Source organism: Bicyclus anynana, chromosome 16, assembly GCF_947172395.1.
Source record: "Bicyclus anynana chromosome 16, ilBicAnyn1.1, whole genome shotgun sequence".
In the NCBI taxonomy this organism is placed as follows: domain Eukaryota; kingdom Metazoa; phylum Arthropoda; class Insecta; order Lepidoptera; family Nymphalidae; genus Bicyclus; species Bicyclus anynana.
In genome coordinates this window covers 6,906,422-6,933,368 of record NC_069098.1, presented here as the reverse complement: position 1 = coordinate 6,933,368, position 26,947 = coordinate 6,906,422, and the positions used below count along the sequence as shown (strand labels likewise).

The 26,947-nt window shown below is 35.9% G+C and overlaps 1 protein-coding gene across 1 annotated transcript; it reads left to right on the top strand.

The window, feature by feature from the left end:
• Positions 1-14,213: 14,213 nt before the first annotated feature.
• Positions 14,214-18,764, top strand: LOC112052354 (brachyurin-like). The gene is made up of 5 exons (XM_052886146.1): positions 14,214-14,620; positions 15,302-15,569; positions 16,782-16,880; positions 17,083-17,279; positions 18,639-18,764. Exons 1-5 carry the CDS (start codon positions 14,393-14,395, stop codon positions 18,738-18,740), a joined length of 894 nt encoding a protein of 297 aa, XP_052742106.1. The 5' UTR covers positions 14,214-14,392; the 3' UTR covers positions 18,741-18,764.
• The last annotated feature ends 8,183 nt before the right edge of the window (positions 18,765-26,947 follow it).

Here is a 26,947-nt window from a genome sequence, read left to right as displayed (position 1 = left end):
ATTGAATTAAGAACCACCGCCATTTTTTTAATCGGCTATTAAATGACGTGTGCCTACTTATTTACTTTTCGTGGGCAACGCCGAGGGTACTGCTAGATATGTAAACAAAACGTTCCTATAACATCGGCAATATAACAATGGGTGTATAACCTGAAATAAAGAATTATTATTGTTATTTTTTTATTATTATTATTATTATTATATCGGCCACTAGCACTGGCGCTATATAAATCCGCGTTAACTGTCCACCCGTATTTTACTCAATTCACAAACTTCTCTATATTACATAACACAGTCAAGGTACGTTAAGCAAAATCTAGTCACAAAGTTGTAAAAGGTAATATAACCTGTCCATCACTTGAAATGTACGTGTAACTTAGATACATCAAGACAATGTAATATTAGGTATATTGAAGTTTCTTTGAAAATTCAGGATGTGAATAGGGTAATTCACTCATCTACTATATAAAAATAAGTCGGGTTTTCCTTCCTGACGCTATAACTCCAGAACGCACGAACCGATTTCCACGGTTTTGCATTCGTTGGAAAGGTCTCAGGCTCCGTGAGGTTTATAGCAAAGAAAATTCAAGAAAAATTTCAACGTAAGGTAGAGGTAGGGTAGGGTACGGGTAGGGTAGGGGTAGGGTAGGGGTAGGGTAGGGGTAGGGTAGGGGTAGGGTAGGGGTAGGGTAAGGGTAGGGTAGGGTAGGGTAGGGGTAGGGTAGGGGTAGGGTAGGGTAGGGGTAGGGTGGGGCTAGGGTAGGGGTAGGGTAAGGTAGAGGTATTTGAAAGTTTACATCGAGTTTCACGCGAACGAAGTAGCGGGCATCCGCTAGTAACTTAATATAAAGAATATTAATTTCGTGTGTACATGGACTATGAGTTCGAAATATATCGATATCAATTAACAAAAGTAAAGGATTTCTAATGAAACTTAATTTAAAAATCATGTATCTTTTCAAATTTTTCAAACGTCAAAAACGCTGTCGTCAATTTTGTGACGTCACTAACACTTGATATACTAATCGTCTAATTATTAAGGCTGTTTTACAGTCACGCGTTTCGGCAGCGCCGTCGGAGCGCGCGCGCTCGGATATGTATTGGGGTATTAGTAGCGTTTCAAATTCGCGCGCTTGAGCAGCGCCGTTCGTTGAACGCGTCCTATTCGCGCGACGCGGTCGAAGCGCGCGCCGCTCGTGCGCTTCTACGGCCATTGTGCGTTTTAGTCTCACGCCGTTGAGACGTGCCGTTAGGTACTGTTGTGTACAAAATGAATCACATCGATACGGGTCGAGTAATTGACGAAGTGCGAATTAGAAGATGTTTATGGGACCCGGCCGATGATTTTTATAAGAATAAGGACGCAAAAAATAAAGCCTGGGAAGAAATTGGAAAGGAATTGTGTTGTGAAAATTTCAATACAGACTTAGGTAAGAAACATTTATTAATAAAATCTTTTTTGTTACATACATGTTTACATACATGTTTTGTTTTGTTTCTTTTCTACATTTGCAAAATGAAAGAGAAGATTCCGATTTTAAGACCATTTTAACTAAAATAGGTTTAATCAGCATTTATGAATAAGTGTGTTAGGTTGTAATTAAAATACGACTGTGATTAAAATAAGCCAAACAAATATTATCATTTATTACAAACCCTACTCTTTTATTTCACTTACCTTAGAGTAATCGCCAATTTTTCCACTGGAGCTATGGGGATGCGACGTATGCTGGATCTTCGTAAAGAAAACTCTAACTTGCACAGTAATTCGTCGAAACTGCTGGTTGATAGGCGAAAATATTTATAAAATTTATAACTATTTTCTCGTAAATCAGAGAAAGATGTTACGTGTTCGCCTCTCAGTAACCTTGTAGCGTTATAAGGATCAACACCTACTGTTCTTCGACGTTTTTGTTGCCTTTTTTTCCATAAAAAGTAAATAGCCAGTACTCTAACCGCATTGCCGTTCATTTTGTATCTGTTTGTACACGACTGTCTCACAGCAGCGAAACGCGCCGTACTAATTGAGGAGCGCCGTACTAGTTGGTGCACCGCTGTTCAAACGCGCGCTGTCCAACAGCGCGCTGTCCAACGGCGCGTCTAGCGGCGTGACTGTAAAACCAGCCTAACTAATATCTTTGTCAAACGCTCCGTTTGTAAGGGATTTATTATAGTAACGTCATTAAACAGTTGTAATATAGACTGTCATGGCCGACAGGCGTTTTGGCTCGTATTGTCAAAAACATATTTAAAGACCTTCGTCTTGTAAATCCACCGCGCATATTGAGGCTGTGAATAACTAGAAAATGTACGCGGTAGATATAAAAGTAAATAAGTAAGTTACTTTGTCTTAGACTGCCCTATCACTTATCATAAAGTGAGTTCGAAGTTAGGAACTAACTTGTAATAGAATTAAAAAAAAGCTTTCAGAAAATGATGTCTGACTATCGCAAGCTCTCAGTCTACTACGAAAAAATACGATTTAAACAACCAAATAACTTATTTTTTTATTATAACTCATGGCCTTCCGCAAGGTAATCCTTCTATTCTTTTTCAATGTTATTTAAATGAACATCATTCAACCTTTTAAAAAAAACCCTTTGTGATTCCCTGTAAAGGCGTGTTAATGAAGCTTTGATCCTTCCTTTTTTTTATAAAAGAGAAGGCTTGTAAAAACCCCTACAATTTTAAACTTCGCAATAACTCTGCTATTCGTTAAAGCAAAATAGTGTGCAAATGGAGTTTGAGCTCTGAATAGTTTTTACTTAATTTGAAAACACGCGTAAAGCTATAGGACCAACTTTTTTTTAAAGAATATTTGATCTGTGGCGATCATATTGCTTAACTGTGAGGTCTATCTTGGATGATCAGGCGCGACGATTAAATTAAATTAGACGACAATAAAATGACGATTTCTTTTAAGTTTTGTATGGGAATCTTCATCAAACAAGCTAACATTGAAAAATAAAATGTAATATAAGGCAGTGCTATGCCAAATTTTATGTTGGCACCGCCTTTAAACCGATCAAAAGAAACGACATCTTGCATCTTTGAAGTCGATTAATTTTTTTTTATAGTGACCGTAAACGCCACAGTATGGGCAATATCGTTCCCTTATTTCCCTTATTATTGAGGAGGCCGCCATATTGGATTTGTAATGACGTTTCTTAGCTAGCCATGTATTATGATCAGAACTCAGAGCGTGTGCAAAATTTCATCCTAATCGAAGACCGTGAATTGGGTCAAATTAAGATTCCAAGATTTTCTAGTGAAGCTAATATAAAGCGTGTAAAAAAATATATTTTTGGGTTTAAAATATTTATTATTTCACTAAGAATTAACTCATTCACTTATGTGAAACTTACAGGCTAGTAGGTACATTTCAGTTTGAGCGTACAAGAATAGTAAAACGTAGTAATAATAGTAGTGCTAACAAATAAACTATAAGCAATAATATAATAACAAATATACAGTAAGAATTATAACGAGATAAACAAAAATACATAATAATTCAATTTTTAATGTCTATTTGTAGGTAGTCATTGAATGAAAAATATAATTGCTTAATGTATTACAAAGTTAGGAGTTAACAAACATTAGAAAACATTAGAAAAAAACAACATACGCGTCGAATTGAGAACCTCCTCGTTTTTTTCAAGTCGGTTAAACAGAGTAAAGTTTTAGCATTATTCCTTCCCCATTATCTTTATACGAGTATACTGGATGCACGCTCTCCGAGTGCCAACGGCAAACAACAGTACGTTCTACGTGCCTCAACATAACTTTTTACTCAGTTTTTTTGAGGTACACCTGAAAAAAGTAACAGTTGCCCAGTAATTCACTGGAGGCATGACATGCAAACGGTACCGGCTGAGTAATCACATTTCGTGCCATCCCTTTGTTGAACCACTCGCTGGTCGCGCGGACAAAAACACCATGATTTGTGAACAGGGGCGAGAATGTCGCATCATATAAATATCGCATTACAAACAAGTATTTCCCGTAATCTGGTGAACGAATTTACACAGAGCTTTTGTGTATGAAAATATGTACGCGAGTAAATAAGAAGTTGTAATAATTACTTGGTTTTGTGTATTTTTGCAGTGGAAGTTGTGATAGTGGTAGAGCTTATTGTGTCAAAGCCGGGAAAATACTACGCCTACTTTTTGTGATAAAGCTCGTCCGGGAAAATACTACGCCTATTTTTTGTGACAGAGCTTGTCCAGGAAAATACTACGCCTAATTTTTGTGACAAAGCTCGTCCGGGAAAATACTACGCCTACTTTTTGTGACAAAAATCGTCCGGTAAAATACTAGGCACGCCTACTTTTTGTGACAATGCTCGTCCGGGAAAATACTACACCTACTTTTTGTGACAAAGCTCGTCCAAGAAACTAGTGAGCCTACTTTTTGTGACAAAGCTAGTCCTGAAAAATACTACGCCTACTTTTTGTGACAAAGCTCGTCTGGTAAAATAATACGCCTACTTTTTGTGACAAAGCTTGTCTGGGTAAATACTACGTCTACGTTTTGTGACAAATCTCGTCCTGGAAAATACTACTCCTATCTGCGTTGCTGTTTCTGAAGCCAAGGTTTAAGGTGGCCAGGCACGGTGGTCGTAAGTTGGGAAGTTCTATATTTATTCTGCTGAAAAATAAATAACCAGTGAGCTGAAATGACAAACCTAATACAAAATTATCTTTAGACATTTATGTCCAGGTCGCTTTTGATTGATTATTTACAAGTTAGCACTTGACTGCAAGTACACCTGATAGTAAGTGATGAAATCGGGCTACCTTGTTGAGCATAAGATGAATATACACAACCCATTTCGGTTTATACACGAGTACGTCTATACCTGTAGGGTGTTACTAACTACAGCCAAAGCCTCCCGCCGGCCAGACCTGGACTAATTAGAAAACTACGGCTAAGTGTAGAGTCCGGCAGGATAGGTGTAGGATAGGGGTAGGATAGGGGTAGTTTAGAGGTAGTTAGAGGTAGGGTAAAGATAGATAGATATACTTTATTTGCACACCACAAAGACAAATACAAGTTTAAAAAAAACAGGGTTAAGCAGGGGTATGTTAGAGTAGGTTAGTAGGGGTAGGGTGGGAGTAAGGTAGGGTTTCACGCGGACGAGTCTAGTCTAGTTTCAATTAAAGTAATTTAAGTATTTATTTCAATCCAATATTCCCAATCAGCGAATTACCCATATCGAGGATCAATCTATTACAGAAACAGAACGTTACTGGAACTAAAGCGTCGAAATGAAAATAGCCAATGAAACTGTTTGCTTAATGACCCATGTGACGATAAAAGCCATCTTTGTAGCAAACGTTTCAGTTTAAAGCGAAAATAACATTTTCGCTTAGTTTACTTAATAATTGAACTCTGCGAATTTAGAACACTAGTCGAATTTTCCCGAAGAATAGCAAAATCTATCAATTTTGTATTGTTAGTAATGAAACTTTATCAAAATATTGAATTTTGAGTGTAGCGCAGTGGTATGCGCGGTGGATTTACAAGACGGAGGTCCTGGGTTCAATTCCCGGCTGGGCTGATTGAGATTTTCTTAATTTGTCCAGGTCTGGCTGGTGGGAGGCTTCGGCCGTGACTAGTTACCACCCTACCGGCAAAGACGTACCGCCAAGCGATTTAGCGTTCCGGTACGATGCCGTGTAGAAACCGAAAGGGTTGTGGATTTTCATCCTCCTCCTAACAAGTTAGCCCGCTTCCATCTTAGACTGCATCATCACTTACCATCAGGTGAGATTGTAGTCAAGGGCTAAGTTGTAAATAATAATAATAAAAAAAAGAAAACGCGCGGCGTGTGCTAGTACGTATTCAAGAAAATTGTAATACTTATTCTGGTTTATTTACCAGTTAAAAATTTGTTACGAATGCGCTAATAATAAACAGGAAATAAAAAATGTTTGCTCACTAAGAAAAACGTTTTAACGTACCAAATTGTTTAATATTTATATTATTCGGTTGTTTACTGTAGACTTATTATTTAATTAATTAATTACTATTATTTATTTGTATACTTTAAATGAGTTTATAGCCTGAATTAAAGACATAATTATTATTATTATTACATTCATGTCCATCATAACCCAGTGGATATGACAATCCAATCCGGGGCCTCCAATTTTTCAGTTTAGTGAGAATTAAGAAATTAAATATCACGTGTCTCCAACCTGAGAATTTTCTTAATTATCTACGTGTGTGAAGTTTGCCAATCCGCATTGGGCCAGCGTGATGGACTATTGGCCTAACTCCTCTCATTCTGAGAGGAGACTCGAGCTCAGCAGTGAGCCGGAATATGGGTTGATAATGATGATGATGATGAATCATCTCCATGCCCTTATCTCATTTGAGTGAAGTCGGAAAATATGACATTCTCCCAATCCCTTATAACATACCTACGGCAACTCCTTATCTACTTCTTCTATATACACACATCCACATTCACACTCCAACCATCGTAAACCACTGATTCGTAGTTTTATTTCGATCGAATCTACAACTCCAATTCACAAGAACAGCAAAACGGTATAAAATGTAAAAGGAACAAAACGATTTACCGTCGTTAAGTGGAACACATCTACAGGTTACAGCTATCTCAATATGCAAGTCGCAATGCATCCCGGAAACAATCCTGAAAGGCCACAAACTCTTGGATTATCGCCAGTGCCTGACGTGGATTTGTTACGGGAGTATAAAATTCAGTGTTCGCCCACCCTAAGTCTTTTATCGGAATAAAAACTTCCGTAGAGATTTCGTAACGAACACCACAGTCGTGGAAAACAATTTAAATAAACGGATTTTACAAAACACCGAACAACCGATATTTGTTTTATTAACTAACGAATACCAACAAAGCCTTCCTTAGATTGAGAGTTACTTTTATCTAATATCGTAAAAATATTAATATTTTTTTTAATTATTATTAAAACGATGCAATATGCACTCCAATTTTCCCATAAAATGTGAATATCCGAAAACCCTGCGATAATCGATATTATTTTTTTTAATTATAGAAACTTATGTGAATTTTTTTACTTATATAATTATTTTATTTTAATATTAGTTCATTTTTTAAATCAAGTTTCTATTTTTATATTAAAGCCCGCTGACACGGCGAACTTTTTTGAACCTTGGAATTTTTCCGACAGCAGCGCCAATTATAGAGGATATTTTGTTTTTATCCAGGAACCAATACATATAAAATTTGGACCAAATCGGTAACAAAAACACGGCTAGTAGAATTATATTTAAGCTAAAAGAATAGCAAATTAACTAAAAAATCTTCTATTACAATTAAACTTTACGTTTTCTATTAAAAAGTTATTTTATAGACACAAACAACACTTACATCCATTTATTCTAACGTCATATACTACTACTACGTCATACTACTACTACTACTACTGTATACGTCATAATCTATCGTAAGCCAAAGTACTGTAGGCAAGTTACGACACAGACCACAGCATTTTCGTGTTAGCAAAAACTCAAAACGCCGCAGTCAATAGAACTGGTTCAAACTCTTTTGAAGAACATTCTTTCGCTATTGATCCTGAGCTTATAACTTTTTTCTATTTGTCTTTCTAACTTCCAAACGAGTATTCCATGTATTTCTCAGTTCTACGATACGTCGACACAGGGGCGTTCCGACTCACATCGGGAAACTGTCGGATTACACTGGCTGCGGCCGCAAACGGAAACTTTTATCCTTTACAGTTTTTATATGCCTGACAACTTGTGCTTACATTATCCATACATCCATACATATAAATGAAATTAAAGTGTCTATCTGTGATTTCGAAAAAACTGTGTTTTCTTGTACTTATACTCGTAGATATTTAACTAATACGCACTGGGGAACTGTCGGATTACCTGTCTGCGGCCGCAAATGGAAACTTTTATCCTTTACAATTTTCATATACATGACAACTTACGTGCTTACAATATCCATATATCCATACATATAAATAAGATTTAAGTGTCTATCTGTAATCCTACTAATATTATAAACGCGAAAGTTTATTATAGATATTTGTTTAGATGTTTGGATGTTTGTTACTCTTTAGTGGCGCAACTACTGAACCGATTTAGCTTTTTACTCTGAAATAACACATGCTCGGTCTTAAATAACTAACAAAATCCATGGTTCCCGATAGATTTGTGAAAAACTAAATTTCACGCGAACGAAATCGCGGGCGTCCGCTAGTTTCAAAATAACTGTGCTTTTCATGTGCTAATTACACAATACTGCAACACAAACGGACTTTTAATAAAATTTTGATTGTTCGGCCTGGAATTGAATGGCAAAATGACAGACTTTAATGGGACTTTCAGTGGACTTTATAACAGGTTACTTGGCTACATATAGGCTACTTTTTATAAAACCCCGATTCCCGCGAGATTAGTGAAAAACTGAAATTTACGGGAACGATGTCGTACGCATCCGCTAGTCCGAAATAAGCCAACAGAATTCTCTCTTATTTACAATTCCATTCGAAGTCAATCGCGCTCTGCATCCCAAATACGCCGAGCTTCAATAATTACGATTTTTGTAGGCGCTTAACGAGCTATTTAACTTTCCTTACCGAACTCCCGAATTCGTCTAAATTCTCCCTTTGCGTAATAAGGCATATTCTTGTGATTATCTGAAAATGAAAACGTTGAAAATAAACCAAAAGGTACTTTTATGCTCGACGTGTATGCAAAGGGATATAATTTGTACATAAAAGCGGTAAAAAGACTTTATAATACGTGGAAGGGTCATTACACGCCTGTTGAGTTCCCAGCACTTGCAAAAACAACCTCGAAATGAGACGTACTGCGTTGCGCCTACTATATAATATTATTATGATTAAACGCGAGCCGTAGCTATTAGACGTTTTCCGCAAATATTATTTTTGCGTGCTGTAATAAAATTAATCCCGAGGGAATAACAAAAATGGTTTTTTATTAAGAAACGTCTCAATAACTCAGTACCGTTAAGTTTTAATTATTTAGTTTTTTACCGTCGTAATATCGACGTATATATTGTATTTTTTTAAAATACAGACTAGCGGATCCACAAATTCGTACGCGTGAAATTTTGTTTAATAAAAATATGTTTTTTCGGGAAATCATGTATTTATCGGAAACTATACATGGTATCCATGTAGCCTAGTATATGTTGTCCATAACCACCTTTATCATCCACGATAGTCATAATAAAATCGATTCAGCCATTACAGAGATCAGGACAAAGAAAAAGATTGACATTTGTTTTTTTAATAAAATCGATTCAGCCATTAAAGAGATTAGACCGGACAAACAAAAAGACTGACATTTGTTTTTTTAAAACTTTATTTTGTGTCTTGTAAACAGCTTTAAGCACTTGGAAAAACAAAAAGTAGCATATTTAACTCTCCATCCTTTCAATTATTTCCACTTAAAAACTCTCGTCAATTCGTCGCTCCGTTTTGCCGTGAAAGATGGACAAACAAACAGATAGACAGACAATTTCACATTTATAATATTAGTATGGATTACCTATTCAGTTAAAAAACATATCTGCACAAGTATCTATTGTAACTCTGGATAACTAGGAACGTTGAAACATGAGCCAAGCCAAGCCAACTTCAGCTAATTAAAAAATTTCACCACTGTAACTTTAGGTGTCCTTTTTATGCTTTAAATTTATTATTATTTCATATATATTTTTTTTAATAATGTAACATTGTTAGTTTTTACGCTAGTTTGGAAAGAATACCATATAAAGCTACTTAGTGGCAGAAATCCCATGATTTCTGCCACTAAGTATCAAATTTTATCTTATTTAGAATCAGTTATCATCAAGGACGTAATAAGGCCATCCTTATTACGTCCTTGATGACTCCGGGACTAGAAACGCTCCGGGACTAGAAACGCGACGCTTTTTTTTGAGTTATGTTTTCAATTTTGGGCGTTGGAAATAGATCTTCATTTAACTTCATACTATATTTTAACGCTCTTTTAACGCCCCTTAAAAAATCGCTTGTGCGAATGGAGGCTAACAATAAACATTTTCCTGTAGATTCATCATTTTTTACGAACGTGCTTAGGCGGAAAATAAGGAATTTTTTGGGACACCCTGTGTAGCTTCGTACGTACACTCATTCAATAATTATGATGTTTATTTTACTACTCCCTAATGATTGATTTTTTTCACTTTTGTTTGTTTATTAGCTTTTAATATTGTATTATAATAGCCAGTGCACACTAAAACCAAATGTGGTTTGTGTTGCATTATGTGTACGCTGACATCTAAAATCTTATATTGCGCATATTCGCACGGTGTTCCGAAATATCATAAAGATTGCATCTCACCATTGTGACCTCTGTCACAAAAAGACATTTTTTTTTTTTTTTATTCTTTACAAGTTAGCCCTTGACTCATATTGATGCAATTTAAAGCCCGTTCACACGTCATGGTCTCCGTTTTACTGGTCTATACTTTATTTGTATTTACAATATATCTAATATTGCGAATATTAGAAATATTGTAAATACACTAATCCGTCTCTGTCGTCGCCCCCTGCGTAGACATGGATTAATGGGTGACGTAATTAAAATAGTAAACAGCAGGTGCTTGCCTCGCGCTCTGGCAGCGTTTGTGCGTATAACGAAACGTGGCACCGGTAAAAGAACCTCCTTAATTTACTCGCCTTTGGATAGGCTTCGTTAAGGAAATGTTTCAGCTTATTCACAGATAAGGTGAAAAGGCTGAGTGTACTCGTTGCGAGGGAGCGGTTTTTTTAGGGTTTTGAAAGAATACAAACCCTTTTCTGCTTTAAATAATTGTCTGTCTATAAAACTAAAATGAGCATTAATTGTGCAATTTATGCATACTATAAGTTTCTTTCATAAATCACAATCATATTAAGACAATGGAGTTAAAAGTAAAAGTTTACTGGAAACTCAATGTTGTATTCAATTAGTTTTTGGCGTCGACGGGATGGTATGCGTCCACAAATCCGCATCGTTCCTATCGGATGCATCGCATCAAACGGATCGTAATCTTCTTTGTATAGTATAACTCTATTGTCATAACAATTTATAGTCATACATGTGCGACCAATGATCTACATCGTACGTATCGCACAAAGAGGCTATATTATAATCTTAGTATCATTATTAGATAGCCGTGATAGCCCAGTGGATATGACCTCTGCCTCAGATTTCGGAGGGTATGGGTTCGAATCCGGTCCAGGGCATGCACCTCCAACTTTTCAGTTGTGTGCATTTTAAGAAATTAAATATCACGTGTCTCAAACGGTGAAGGAAAACATCGTGAGGAAACCTGCATACCAGAGAATTTTCTTCATTCTCTGCATGTGTGAAGTCTGCCAATCCGCATTTGGCCAGAGAGGTGGACTATGGCCTAACCCCTCTCGTTTTAAGAGGAGACTCGAGCTCAGCAGTGAGCCGAATATGGGTTGATAATGATGATGATTATCATCATAAACCATCTATCGCAGTATTAATCAGTATAACTTTAACGGTCCATATAAAGTGAAGATTGGAGACTGTTCAGTGTCCCACAGAGATTCATTTTGATTACGGACCGGATTAAGGTCTAAGATCCGTGAGAGACAGCACATGGGGACCCCTGTTAAGTGACGATTAAATCCGACCTCGCATTAGCTTCCGTTCGATATAAAAAAGAGGGTAAAACAATTTACGGCGTCCTCCCGTAATGAATTGATGTGCAAATTGGCCTTTTTTTAGATGAAATTCCTTGGAGAAACAATTCGTATTTAAAATTTACAATATTTTTAAGGCCCCCAATGAATAAAAATCATGGTAGGTATTTGCATGTAATAGACAACAGAAAAATATTTTTAGTTATTGTATCCATTATCACTACATATAAAATCGCTTTCTCTGTCTATATGTATGCTTAAATATTTAAAACTACGCAATGGATTTTGATGCTCTTTTTTTTAAAAGGTAGAATGATTGAAGAGGGAGGTTTATATGTATAGTAACATCCGTGGTTCCCGCGGGATTTGTGAAAAACTGAAATCCACGCGGACGTCACGGGCGTCTGCTAGTTAACAATTCTCAAAACTCAAGGTGAATTTTATAACGCAGACTTTATACAGCCTCAGAACGTAATAACTGAAAAAAGATTCCGACGAATTGATAACCTTCTCCTTTTTTTGAAGTCGGTTAATAAAGAACCAAAATCAAATGCCTAATATAAACAATATCTATGGTAAAACATAACTTATAGTAAAAACAAACTTTTGATGAAAATACTTTCGATTAGATTTTTCTAAATGTGATAAATAAGTAAATAAACAAAGGTGCAAATCTCAGACCAATTATAGAAGGACCTGTATCGCACTCATAGTAACGAACAAAATTGTCTGTCATTTTCTGAGGAAAACGAGTTTAGATTTGGTATATATCTTATACTAAACTAGAACTTTTTGCCCGTTTTTTACACCATTCAACTACGCAGAAAGGTATTTTTACGGAGCTCTTTAACCGACGAACACGATTACAACTATTCATCATGGATACTATAGAGACAGTTTTTATAATCGCATCAGATCGTTGATCATATACTTTGACAGAAAAGTAACGTCAAGCGAGGCAGGTCCTATACAATAATTTGTCTGAGGTGCAAATAGTGTCAATAATTTTATCGAAGAAAATATATTAAAAGTACTCGAAATAATGGAATGACGAGATTTTTTAACTACCTCCATAAGGCTTACTAAAGTACAACAAGTATAATTATTCTTGTTTTAAGTTTAACGTACATAAATGCTGCACTTAGCCTAATTACTGACGTTAACAGCAAGATACCTACTAACATAGCCATATAAAAGGGTTACGTTTAAATTATCGCAGACGGAAGCAACGGCAATTTACCTAATTTACACTTTTAGATAAAAAAGATTTACGACCACGTAGAAAATTAGAAGCAGTTTAACTACTTGAAAAAATAACAATTTAACAAAGCCATTCTTAATTTGGTGATTCGATTGAAGATAGAGACACTAGGAAGTGGATATTAATTTAATATTATTGTTACACTCCTACCAATAGTTGACTGTCAAAGTGTTAGTCGACTGTCAAAGGATCCTTTAACCCTACTCACATCGTTCACAAGTACGTGACTCCACTCAAGGTCATTCTCTGCCATTCTAGGGTCTTATTTTAGTTACAGTTTGATTTGTTAATTAAGTTGTCCTGACAAGTGTTGTGAATCATAACCTTTGTTCGACATTAGTTTTCTTAATTTTGTAATCACCTTTGAGTCCTATAATACATACGCTCGGTCTTAAGATTTTCTTGTTCTAAGTTCTTGATATTTCTAGTTATATTTATTTATTTATTTTTCTAAATTATATTTGACTGAGTTGTAATTTTACTAGTAAAATGACATTTCAGTGACAGTTGCACTTGTCATTTTACTGATTGGAATTAATAATCGTACAATAAGAATGTATTCTCCTGGTAATTTTTAAACATTAAGACGATAATTTGACCTCTTTTTTCAGAGTTTATTTTTTTTTAAATATATTTAGCATACTATAGCCTCACACTTAGCATATTAATAGTCGTTTGCAATATAAAAAAGAAAGATTTGATTGTTCCTTTATTACCATTGAATAGGCTCATAAACTGCTAAACTGATAAGAAAAATTCTTTGATTGTTGGGAACCTTCACTATCCCCGAGTACTATATATTGTATCCCCGTATTCCTACGGGAAAATAAAACACACGGGTGAAACTGCGCGGTGTCTATTAGTTTAATTTGTGTTTCTTTCAATGTTTATCAACATTGAAACTGGAACATCCTGGGAAGAAATTGATCAGAAGAAATACCTCTTACTTTGTGTGGTATCTCCCATAGGTTATAAACATAATATAGGTATCTCCACTTGTTTGTTTTAACAAATTAACAAAATACATTTTATATGAATTATGCGCAATGCTTTTGAATAAACACCTGCAATAATACAACATTTATTTCAATTATCCGTAACAACGGAAAGTAATAAAATATATGAAATTACTAAAACATAACATTTATATGATAAATACGAGTAATAATATAATCGTTTAGTACGCGGCTGTCACAAAGTTTGATAAATGATTTCTCGCTAAAACAATATTTGCTCCACAAATGCAATATAAATTGACTTCAAATTTAAATAACGTTTAGAAGCATAAATACGTATAGTTCCGAATTGCTTTGTTAGTTTCAATCAATTATGTAAATTTTGAAGTTGCTTTAATCTTTAACTTAAGCCTGCTGAATTATATAATTGATTCAACGAACCATACTAGGAATTGTATTAAAGAATAAATTTAAAATTAAATTAACTTGATATGGATACTTTTACGTTCTCTTTCTTCTTTTCTGTAGCAGTATTTGTGTCAAGCGATAGTATGATCCCTATAGAAGAAACAAGCGCCTATAATTATCATAATAATTATGGTATTCCAGCTTTCAAAAAAATAAGGCGCAATGAAGAATTTAATCTTATTCTACAAGCAAGTGGAGTGCCCACTATTGTTGGTGGATATTACACAGATATTGCAGAAGTCCCTTATCAGGTAAGAAATGTCGTAGAAGAAGGAATATACTCGTGGAATAAGTTGGTAGATTGTAACATTTTATAGCTTTACTTGGAGAAAAGATTTTTATTTTTAATAGGGATTATGATGATTTGAATATATTGATTTTAGAAACATTAGGGTGAATAAAGTCAGTATTAATATATTATACTTAAAAAACAAAGATTGTCTGTCTTAAAAAACAAAATAAGTAAGGTTAGAACATTTCAAAATTAATTAAATATTTTTATCATTTATCATTGAATGCCTTACATTCAATGTTTAATATTTTCATTATATGAACTATAAATTTAAAAGCACATATACATTTGTACTTTGTTGAAAAACAACGATACAAATCTAATTAGCTTTTAGCGATCTCTGTTCTGTGAATCTAACGATCTCTTAAAGCGATGACGTCATACCTTCGTGTCATTTAGTATGGAGTGTTCTTTAGTGAGCCATGGCAGTGCCGCAAATTTGACCCTTTAAATTCCTGTAGCTCCTAAATGATCACAGATGCCCTGTTTTTTCTACAAAATTGCTTTACTATTAGCATACTCTTGATATAAATACAATTTAAAAACTGTCATCAACCCAATTTAGTTACATTCATGGAGAACTAAAATGATGTTTCTTAGTATGATGAAAACATAACTGGTCATTTAATTTTGTTTCCAGGTTGGACTTATTATATCTTTATTGTTTCTTTTAACATCTGTATGTGGGGGTTCTCTCATATCACCAACCCGTGTCCTCACTGCCGCCCACTGTCACTCGGATGGCGTTTTAAAAGCAAACTCTTTCACCATCGTCTTGGGTTCTAACAAACTATTCTTTGGTGGGCAACGCATCGACACTAGAGATGTCTCGGTACACCCTGATTGGGATGCGAAGAAGATTGCAAACGATCTTGCAATTCTGCGAATACCCTTTGTCGCATTTACAAGTAAGTAGCTAAGATTAATAGTATTTAGAATAATGTGTATAGTTTTTAGAGTGTAGGTAATTATGCTGTTGCGACCCGTCTCACTGGTTTATAGGGCCTTATCATACTAGCGGTTTGCCAGCGGATGCGAAGCGGAGCGGACGCGCAGCGAATGCGTCGCGAACATATCGCGGTTGCGCAACAAACACGTCGCGGAGACGTGGCGGATTCGCAACGTTTTCGTCACGGTTTTGTAGCGAATTAACGACGTACAATACATTCAGTAACTAAATGGATTCTGACGAGGAAACACTGCTGTTTTATTTATTAAAATTTATTTGAAAAAAATCAGATTTCTGGCTAATAGACTATTGTTTATATTGTTTGTATTTTTCTTTCCAAACCAACAAATCATCGCAGGTTAATTTTTCGTCGACTAGTTAATATTTTTAGTTCGTTATGATGATGGGCCTAAGAATGGAAAAGATCGTAAACTTTGCGTGTTCCCAAAAAAGTCTTGAAAATACGATTTAAACCGTACGTTTGACAACACTGGACGAACTGGCGTTTGTACGAGACAGTACAACATTGTGCGTCCGCAACGAATTCGCTGCGGATGCGCGGCGTGTTTGTTGCGAGCCCGCTCCGCTTTGAAAACGCTCGCTTTGAAATCGCTAGTGTGATAGCTCTGTTATATTCCTTCATGTTAGGAAGAGATCACTATTAGTGATAAGGTCGCCTAAAGATGCTTGGAGGCCGTTGGATCAGCTTCCACCTTTACACAGGAAGTAAAACTATAAGAAATGTAAACAGTAATTGTTATCAATTGTAAATTTTAATACTGTATGACTTTTTCAAAAGAGCAACTGTTGAGTTTCTTGCCGGTATCTTCTCAGCAGGACCTGCCTTCCGAACCGGTGGTAGAATCTTTACAAATAGTCAACTGACGTGTCAAAAGTGCTTGTAAACTGAGCCTACTTGAAATAAATGATTTTTGATTTTGATTTTGATTTTGATTTGATTTGCCTCTTGCTCTGCATTTTATACTTTGTTTTAAGATTTTGTATGCTCCACATATATGTTTTGTTGCAATAAAGATGTTTAAATAAAATTATTTGAAAGGAAAAGAGAATTGGAGAAAATCAGTTACATTATTGTCCTTTCTCTTTGAAGTATCTTCTTTTTTACCATTTATTCGCTACCTGTTCGTTTAGAATTGGAATTGTATTTCAGATGAGATTCAACCAATCGCTCTTCCAACTCATGATGACATACCAAACATGTTCACTGGATGGGTTGCTCTTGCTTCTGGCTATGGACTCACTAGTGATGGTAAGAGAGTTAAACTAAAATTTTATCATCAACCCATGTTCAGCTCACTACTGAGCTCCTCTCTGAAAGAGAGGGGTTAGGTCAATGACTTCACACATTCAGATAATTAAGAATATTCTCAGGTACGCAGGTTTCCTCCATTCCTGAAATTTCAATAGTGCTTATAAAGTAAGCCTAATTGAAATAAATGAATTTTGAACAGATTGCAGAATTCGTAGAAACCAGAGCTTAAGCTCTGTCAAGTTAACCATCATCAGTAATGAAGAATGCGCTGAGCCCTTCGGTTTGGATTTGATCCACAACAGTAACATTTGCACCAGCAGCGCCAACGGTCAAAGCACTTGCCGTGGAGACTCTGGAGGTCCCCTCATTGTGTATATTAACCATCGAAGAGTACTTGTAAGTTGTCAGTTTCTTTATTATTTTGTTTATTTTATCTTTCTTATAATAGGGGAGCCCGGGATGCGAAATTTGCAGTTACTCGACCGTCATTGAGACCGATTACATTTGGTAGATTAAATTATAGGAAGAATAAATGGTTATTTACTTTTCCGCTTTTAGCGGTGGAAAAAAAAACTACAGGCTTTAAAAACAATTTTTATTACTTTGGCTTACTGAAATTGTAAGAAAATTATAGCGATTAATTAGGAGATTATTTCCTTAAAAATAAGTAAAAAATTAATCGCACTCGTACCTCGAGCACTAAAATATAAGGGTTTAATTTTGTAACTTTGAAACCCTCCCATTCCATTACGTTACGCTCAAATCGTCAGATTTTCGAAATGTGCAGTTTTTAGGTATCAACTCACCTACCTTATCTTAATCTGACGTGCTGGTTGAGTATTTATGAAGTTAGTTTTTTTTTTGGTTGCCCTAAACGTACCCACCAATATTAAGGGCTCATACTCGGTGGAGGTACTCGAAAAGTGTAAGGTATAGTCCCTTATGTTTATCTGCCGCGCTCGAGTAACTGCAAAAATCCCCTCTTCGGCTCCTCTACTATTAAAGATGTTAACTGTGGGGACGATTCCTCCCCTGGGAGTATATAAGTGAACTATGAGTAGGTATATAGGTGCTGGTGAGGTAAGGTAATAAATATTGTATATCGAAATAGGGAAATGCATCATCATCATCAGCCGTCCACTGCAGGACATAGGCCTTTTGTAGAGACTTCCAAACATCACGATACTCAGCCCCCTGTATCCAGCGAATCCCTGCAACTCGCTTGATGTCGTCAGTCCACCTGGTAGGAGTGGGGTCGCCATTCCAGCACTTCGGAACCCCAACGTCCATCGGCTCTTTGAACTATGTGCCCCGCTCATTGCCACTTCAGCTTCGCAACTCGTTGAGCTATGTCGGTGACTTTGGTTCTTCTGCGGATCTCCTCATTTCTGATTCGATCACGCAGAGATAATCCTAACATAGCTCGTTCCATCGCCCGCTGTGTGACTGAGCCTTCTTATGAGGCCCATAGTTAGCGACCAAGTCTCGGAACCATAGGTCACTGGCAACACGCACTGTTCGAAGACTTTTGTGTTCAGGCACTGGGGAATTTCGGACGGATCTACCGTGATCATTTTTATTCCTATGCATTTCTCTATTTCGATCTGAAATATTATCTTGTTTCATTCTTTTTATACCCCTCTTTACGTAGTTGGGTTATAGTTTTTAAACTTTATTTTTTACTATTTATATTCTTGTATATCTTTATGACGTTTGTTGTTATTGTTCTGACTCTTTATTTCGCTTTGCAACCAGATTGGTGTCACTTCGTTTGGTGCCCGCGCAGGTTGCGAAGCAGGCTACCCAGCAGCGTACTCTAGAGTGTCATACTTCATTCCTTGGATCATCAGCCAATAACCACTTTCTCAATGTTGTCAAGATATAAAAAATTTAGAAATAAAAAAATACATTTTTCTTTATTTATTTATAAAAACTTTATTTTTGTCAGACTTTTACTAAAACTTCCCTTCTTTACTTGTATCAATCTGACATTTACACATCAAATGAATGAATGCAAGACATCATTCAATCATTTTTACATCTTCAATGTGTAGTCCTTTAAAAATTCATCATCATCATTCTAATTCCATCACGCAAAGAAACTCTAAGTATCTGAGTCTGAGTCTAATTATGAAGCCCATAGTGAGCGACCAAGTCTCAGATCCGTAGGTCATCCTGGAAACACACACTGTTCGAATCTTCAAGCACTGAGGAGTTTTGAACATAAAGATGTCTCAGAGTTTCCCGAGCTAAATTCGACTGTTCACCTCTTTTGAGAAATTGAATTAGTCAAACTGTGTGTCCTAGGTATAATTATAAATCTATTCGTTATAATTATTATAAATGCAAAAGTCAGTTTGTTTCTTACGCTTTCACGGCTAAATCAATAAACCGATTTAGAAAACTCACCAATGGAAAGCTATAGTGTCAGCAAGTAATATAAGCTTTAATTCATCTCTGTATTTCCATGGGCACGGAAATTGCCCTAGTGATACCGCGAAGCGTTCTCTAGTAATTTTCTTTTTTCTTAAATTAAGTAATGTTTTAATGTTATCACAGTTAAAAGACTAAGCACTATCTTTAGCCCTATCTGGGGCCACGGCAGTGCCTTCGCAAATATCTTTATTCTGTGGTTATTATTTTATCTTTTTTATAAAGGCATTCATTTAGTCATCTACAAAAATTCTTATAATTTAACTGTCATTCAAATTTAAACCACGAACCTTAAGGAATAACGTTATCAAATAAAATGAGCAAACACAGGGCTAACAAATATTACCCCTTTTAATATTATGGAGCTTAATTATTAATAACACATTAACCATTAGCTTTTAGATTACCCGCTTTGGGACTTTGTAACACGTTGAAGTAACGATAATAATTAACATTTTAATAATACATAGTGCTCCATAACGGCACTTAGATATAACGTTACAATTATGTATTCTCTGATATAACTGAGACGGTACTACATTACGAGCAGCACTTAAAACATTTCCTATATGGTTTCGCTTACTTGCGATTTGAAACTTTCCACTTGGGACTACATTGCTTCTGATGTAGCGGTTCTCTGGTATTTAACTAAGTATGCTTGTGCTTGCTAGTTGATATACAGGGTGTCCCGTAAATATTACGACGAATTAATTAGTCACATTTAAAAAAAAACTCACTTTGTAGAAGAAAAACAACACTTAAGTTTTTTTAGCTGAATCAACTATTCAAAAATAATTACCAAGTATATAATCAACTAATAATTACCAACAAAAGTAATTTATCAGCACATGGAAGGACTAAATTGCACTGAATATAGATGGGATTTTTTATATTTTTTACAAAAATCAATATAATTTAAGAACCGAAAAATTTGGGCTGACATATAGCTTTTGCCTTATTTTAGTAGGCCTTGATATCAGCTATCATCCCGTAGATTATCTCGTACTATTTACGGGACATCCTGTATATTTTGATATTTGGCAAGATACCAGTTCGAACATATTTTGAGCAATTACTATCTTAGCACGTTTGCATCTTACTCGTAGCCCTGTGATCAGTGTTACTTGGCTACACCTTTGTGAATCCCGTTTTGAGAATATGCGCTATTCCAGACTATAATAATCTATGAACTAAAAAAATGAAAATTTTAATAAAAAAAATTCAACCGACTTCCAACTCAAAAATTAACCTAAACTAAAAAGCAAGAAATAACTTCTTACCTATATGCTACCTTCTGATCAGTTTGAAGGCGGTGCCAAGCCAGTGATGTTTTAATTCAAGCCGTTTAAATTACAACGTTTCTGTGCTTCCTTCAGAAACGACTTTAATTAAAACATGACACTGGATTGGCACCGCCTTATGGCCCGATCCTTATGGGTGGAAAGTTCTCATTAATATAAAATTAATCTAGTCCAAATACAAGGTAGCTACTGTAAACCGTCGAGGAGTTCCCTTAACTCTCCTTTATCTTCATCACCAGACCCCTCTTACAGTCGCAACCTATCCAAGTGGAAAGTTCTCATCAATACAAAATTATCAAGTCAAAACACAAGGTAGCTACTGTGAACCGTCGAGGAGTTTCCTTAACTATCGTTCGTCTCCATCATCAGACCCTTAATACAGTCACAAGCCATCTAGGTGGAAAGTTCTCAGCAATACAAATTAATCAAGTCCAAACACAAGGTATCGACTGTGAACCGCCGAGGAGTTCCCTTATCTCTCGTTCGTCTCCATCATCAGACCCTTAAAACAGTCACAAACCATCTAGGTGGAAAGCTCTCAGCAATACAAATTAATCAAGTCCAAACACAAGGTATCGACTGTGAACCGTCGAGGAGTTCCCTTATCTCTCGTTCGTCTCCATCATCAGACCCTTAATACAATCACAAACCATCTAGGTGGAAAGTTCTCATCAATACAAGTTAATCAAGCCCAAAGAAAAGGTAACTGCTGTAAATCGTTGACGAGTTCCATCGTCTGTGTTTCGGCTCCATCATCAGACCAACTCCAGACCTTCATAAAATTGTAGTGGCTTAAAATACCTTATGTAAACACTAACAAATGCACTAGCCGTCTCTACGATTTTCGAAAGTTTCCCTCGATTTCTCCAGGATGCCATCATCAGATCCTGACATGAAAAAAATGGGACCACCCTGGAATCAAACCCTTCAAAACGAAAAAAGAATTTTCAAAATCGGTCCACAAATGACGGAATTATCGCTGGACATACATAAAAAAAAAAAAAAAAAACATACATACAGCCGAACGTAGAACCTCCTCCTTTTTGGAAGTCGGTTAAAAATATATTTCATCCAGATTTGTTTAGCCGTTCTAGTGAATAATTATAATTTATACAGCCGTTTACAAATAGTGTAATTAATTCGAGGGTTAAGGCGTGAAAGAATACAAAACGAACACCGAAAGCAAGCCGAAACAATACCGAAAGTTTGTATGGATGTTTGTTACTCTTTAACGCCGCTACTACTGAAGCGATATCCTGTGGGATATTTGAATTTGAATGAATTCCACGCGGACAAAGTCGCGGACGTCCACTAGTTATTAATATTTGTAAGTATCTACCTATAGTTATAGTATTCGAATTGTCTGAGGACCAAGTGAAATAAATCTGAAATTACTTCTCATAAACATAATATTATAGGCACATAAGTACCTGTATTATAATTAACTGACATCATTTGAAATAACACCCTATTCGGCATAAATATTCGGTTTAATAATTTACTATGGTTTATGTTGCACTATGATGAGGCAAGCGCTCTAAGCAATCTTATTGAATATAATATGTAATAATTGTGAGATATATTGTGTATTTATGCGATAGCCAAGTCAATCTGTGTTATTAATTTAAATGAAACATAAAATATTTTTAATAATATGGGCACAATATGATCTTGTTATTTTAGCTAATTACGTAATAACTTGAGACAGAAGACCTTTTTATTACGGACTGAATAAAGTAACCGACTTGGTACATGGATCTCACAACATTTTATGGTAGAACAACCGAGTTGCGAGAATTGCTATATTTTACAAGTGTTGTTTTTGATGGCATTTATTTTTCTATTAGGTATCTGCGAAAAACCGACGTTTTCAAGCGTCAACTTTACCTAGACCAAAAAATCAGATGGAACGAGTAATAATATAATAATAGACAAAATGCAACACAATAATTTTAACTTTTCAAGTTTATTTAAATAGTTTGTATAATGTTGGATGTTGTTTTTTGGTTTAAAATTGTATTTTTCAGAAATAGGTATATTTCTATTCTCATCATAATACGTAGCTACACGTTACTGCCATTTAGGGCATGAATAATTCAAATGTACATCAGTTCCCAATATGCACAAATTTTGGTTAGGAACTTCACAGTGAGTAAATTAAGTCACATCGAAATATAAATTAGCTAGCTTTCACCCGCAATTCTATTCGCGTCAAAGTATATTTTAAAATTAATAAAATAAAAATACATTTACTCCACATATATAAGTAAATGAATATACTATATATATAGTATACTCATTAGGTATATACATAACTAACAAACATCTGAGAGTATAAGTAAAAAAGTTAACAAAAATGGAATCTAACATAATACCACCATAATACTCCTCTTATTAAATTTTACAAACGTCATCTTTAAAAAAAAGTTCGATCACTTTTGGTCTTACTAATCCACGCTTCAAATCTCAAAGTACATGTATGTCCCTGGCAGAAATATTAAAAAGTATTAACTAGATGGCGTTTTTATTATTTATATTATTATACAGGAAGAAATTTTTTTAAGTACGGATATTTTTATATTTTGTACATAAACAAAATTTAATGAACACGTATTTTTTCTTTTTTTTTTTAACTCAACAATAACAAAGTTATCGTTAGCTAAAGTTTAAACATTTAAACAGAATTTGAGGGTCACCCTATCGCTGTACTAAGTAATAGCACAGTAATAGGCAACTACAAAATCAGCTGGTAGGTACTAGGTTAGCGAGCGCCCGCGCCGAGGGCCGTTGACCTTTCTACGTTTATTTTTGTACCTATTATTTTTTATAATAATTAAAGGTCGTCACTTTTGAGTTGAGTATCGATTTTCCCTTCATACTTTATTGGGCTTAGGACCATCAATAATGCGTAGTAATAATAAAAATTATAAACTTTCGATTGGAATAATGAAATACAAATGATGATTATTATTACGCAAACTTTTGCATTAAAGGATGATTCGACTTAAATGCGCAAGCGACGGCAGATTGTCTGTCACTGGTCGCCCATCGGCAATTCGGCAGGCGTCCTCAGGGATTTTTCGATCCCCTCACCCCTGCCACCCCCGTCAGCCGAAGCCGAAGCGATATGACTACTGCCGGTATTTCTTTGTCGGCGTCTTACAAAGTGCCGCCAGCAGTTGCGCAGTTTGTTTGGGAATGTGTCCATTATTTTGTTATTTCTGAGACATAAATTGAAAAAAAAAATTACATAAAATGTATCGAACTGTTTGTAGATTTATGTTCTATTAATGATACAGAACCACGAAAAAAAATGTCCGCACTAAAGTCCGAATCACCCTGTATAAGTTCAAATCCCACTTCTGATATTACATTAAAGAAGTGGTGTTATAATAATTAAATAAACAACACGAGATTACATTAATTATCACAAAGTTATTTAACAAAGTAAAAAACACGACACGCCTCACCACAAACCAAAACTAAACGTTTACATTCTATACTCCTCTATTATCTATGGTTAGCTCTGAGTTCCTAAGCCTAAATATATCTATAGGTGATAGAATAATTCTGGTTTTAGTTTAAATTCTAAAACATTCTATTTCAGTTGAACGAACAGTTTTGTTATACACATGGACATATTGATTGCCCATTTATGTGTGTAAATCACAATAATACCCGAAGCTGGACGTGTAGCCTAGAAGCGAAGTATCAATTAGCGTAAATACTGAATATAGTAGTCCATTATCGTACAATGCCAATTAAACTATCGTCCGACAGAACAGAAATTTCAACTAACGCTCCCGGCTGCAGCATAACAGGAGTTGGAAACAACAGCAACAACAGCACATTATATACGCTACGTGGTTTGTTGTTATTTTCAGATATACATAACCAAAATACAGAATGATGCAACATTATTGTTTGTTCCGGAACTTGCGCTTATGTTGATCTAGCGGACGCCCGCGACTTCGTCCGCGTGGAATTTAAACTTTCACATATCCCGCAGAAACCATGGATTTTTTTCGGGATGAGTAGCCTGTGTGTTAATCCAGAAACAAATCTATTTTCATTCCAAATTTCAGCCAAATCGCTTTAGTAGCCGCAGCGCAGAGTAGAGACAAACATACACATTTACACAAACACACACTTACACACAAACTTTCGAATTTATAATATTAGTGTGATACGTAAATTGATATAAGAAAATAATCCTACCTAATATATCTGACACCGTAAAATTGTAAATACCGTTAGTTTATAGTCTATCTCGCAAGATTGTGAACGATGGACTGTACTGTACTGTAACTCTAAACATACTTCTATAAGAACCGGAACTTCAGTGGTTCATAAACCAATGGTTAGGTTAGGTATGTTTTTATTTTAAAAATAAAATAATTTCAGGCTATTATTTCGAATCTTTTGACACCTCATTCATTATAATCGGTCCAGAAGTTTAGGCGCTACGTTGGAGCATACATGGATACATACGTACATAAACTGCCAAAATCATTACCCTTCCTTTTGGCTTCGCCGTAGTCAGGTAAATAATCATTCAACGCGACCAAGTCGCCGCAAATTTTTGTTCATTTTTGAATACCAAAATATTATTCTAGCAGCCGCCCCGCGGTTTCATCCGCATAGTTCCCGTTCCCGTGGGAATATAGGGACAAAACGTAGCCTTTGACACTCGTAAATAACATGGCCTTCTATTGCTAAAAGAATTTATAAATCGGTTCTGTAGATCCAGAGAAATTACCCCTTAAGTACAATACTACAAACTCTTAGCTCTTTACAATATTACTAGCGGACGCCCGCGACTTCGTCCGCGTAAATTTCAATGTCAACTTTACTACTACCCCTACCCTACCCTACCCCTAACCTACCCTACCCTACCCCTAACCTACCCTACCCCTACCCTACCCTACCACTACCCCAACCCAACCCTACCCTACTCAATCCCTACATCTACCCTACCCCTACCCTACCCTACCCTACTCCTACCCCCACCCCTACCCTACCCCAAACCCCAAACCTATCCCTACCCTACCCCTACCTTACCTACTACTACTTGCGTCATTGATGACGCCACTAAACTTACTACTAAAAATAATTTACTAGCTTTACCCACTTCTGATGATCCTGCTTTTATTTTCTGTCAAGTCACTGATAGTGATGTTGAGAGAAGTATTCGTGAGGTCAACTCTGATGCTATTGGTACTGACTGCATTAGTCGGAAGATGATTATTCCTCTCATTAACCTACTAGCTCCAATAATTAAATCCTTATTCAATTTCTCCATGTCTTCCGGGAGTTTTCCTTCCTCTTGGAAGGATGCTCAAGTCATTCCACTACCCAAAAAATTAAATCCTTCCTGCTTTTCTGACTATAGGCCTATTTCCATCCTCCCATTCCTTTCGAAAGTTTTTGAGCGTTTAGTCCATCGTCAATTAAGCCTTTTCCTAACCCGACAGAATCTTTTAAATCCTTTTCAATCTGGTTTCCGCACTGGTCATAGTACGACTACTGCATTAGTAAAAATTACCGAAGATATTCGTTTTAATATGGACAATCAGTGTGTCACAGTGTTGGCCTTACTAGATTTCAGCAATGCATTTAATAATGTCGATTTCGAACTTCTACTAGCCAAACTAGCTTCTCTCAACATATCTCCTAATGTGATTGACTGGTTTCATAGTTACTTGTTCGGACGTCGGCAGCGTGTGCGAGTCAATGACTCTGTGTCTGATTGGTGCACAATTTCTGCCGGCGTACCGCAAGGTGGCGTGTTGTCTCCTCTTCTTTTTTCTCTTTTTATAAGTTCTATTACTCTTCAACTTACCTCGCTCTATCACCTGTATGCAGATGATCTCCAAATATATGCTCAGTCCAAACTGGCTGATTTACCCAATGCAATAGATGCCATAAATAAAGATTTAGATTGTATAGTGCAATGGAGTAAGGCTTATGGCCTTAAAGTCAATCCGTCTAAAACCCAAGTTATTATTATAGGCAGTCACAGTTTGGTTGCACGTATTGACTGGGATAATATTCCATACGTAATCTTTGATGGAACGCGTGTGCCATTTAGTGACACGGTTAAAAATCTCGGAGTTACTTTTGACAAGTATTTCACTTGGGCCCCTCAGGTAAGCAGAGTAAGTGGGAAGGTGTTTGCATCCGTGGGGTCACTTCGTAGGTTACGAAACTTCCTTCCTTTATCTACTAAAATTGCGCTTGCACAATCTCTCCTGTTACCAATTCTCGATTACGCGGACACTTGTTATCTAAATTTGAGTGAAGAATTACTGGATAAACTTGAGCGCATTC

Bases quoted from the DNA above. Each gene is read 5' to 3' on its own strand.
- LOC112052354 (XM_052886146.1), top strand. From the start codon at position 14,393: ATGGATACTTTTACGTTCTCTTTCTTCTTTTCTGTAGCAGTATTTGTG. The intron at 16,881-17,082 runs GTAAGAGAGTTA...AATTTTGAACAG, and splicing joins CTATGGACTCACTAGTGATG to ATTGCAGAATTCGTAGAAAC. The intron at 17,280-18,638 runs GTAAGTTGTCAG...CTTTGCAACCAG, and splicing joins TTAACCATCGAAGAGTACTT to ATTGGTGTCACTTCGTTTGG.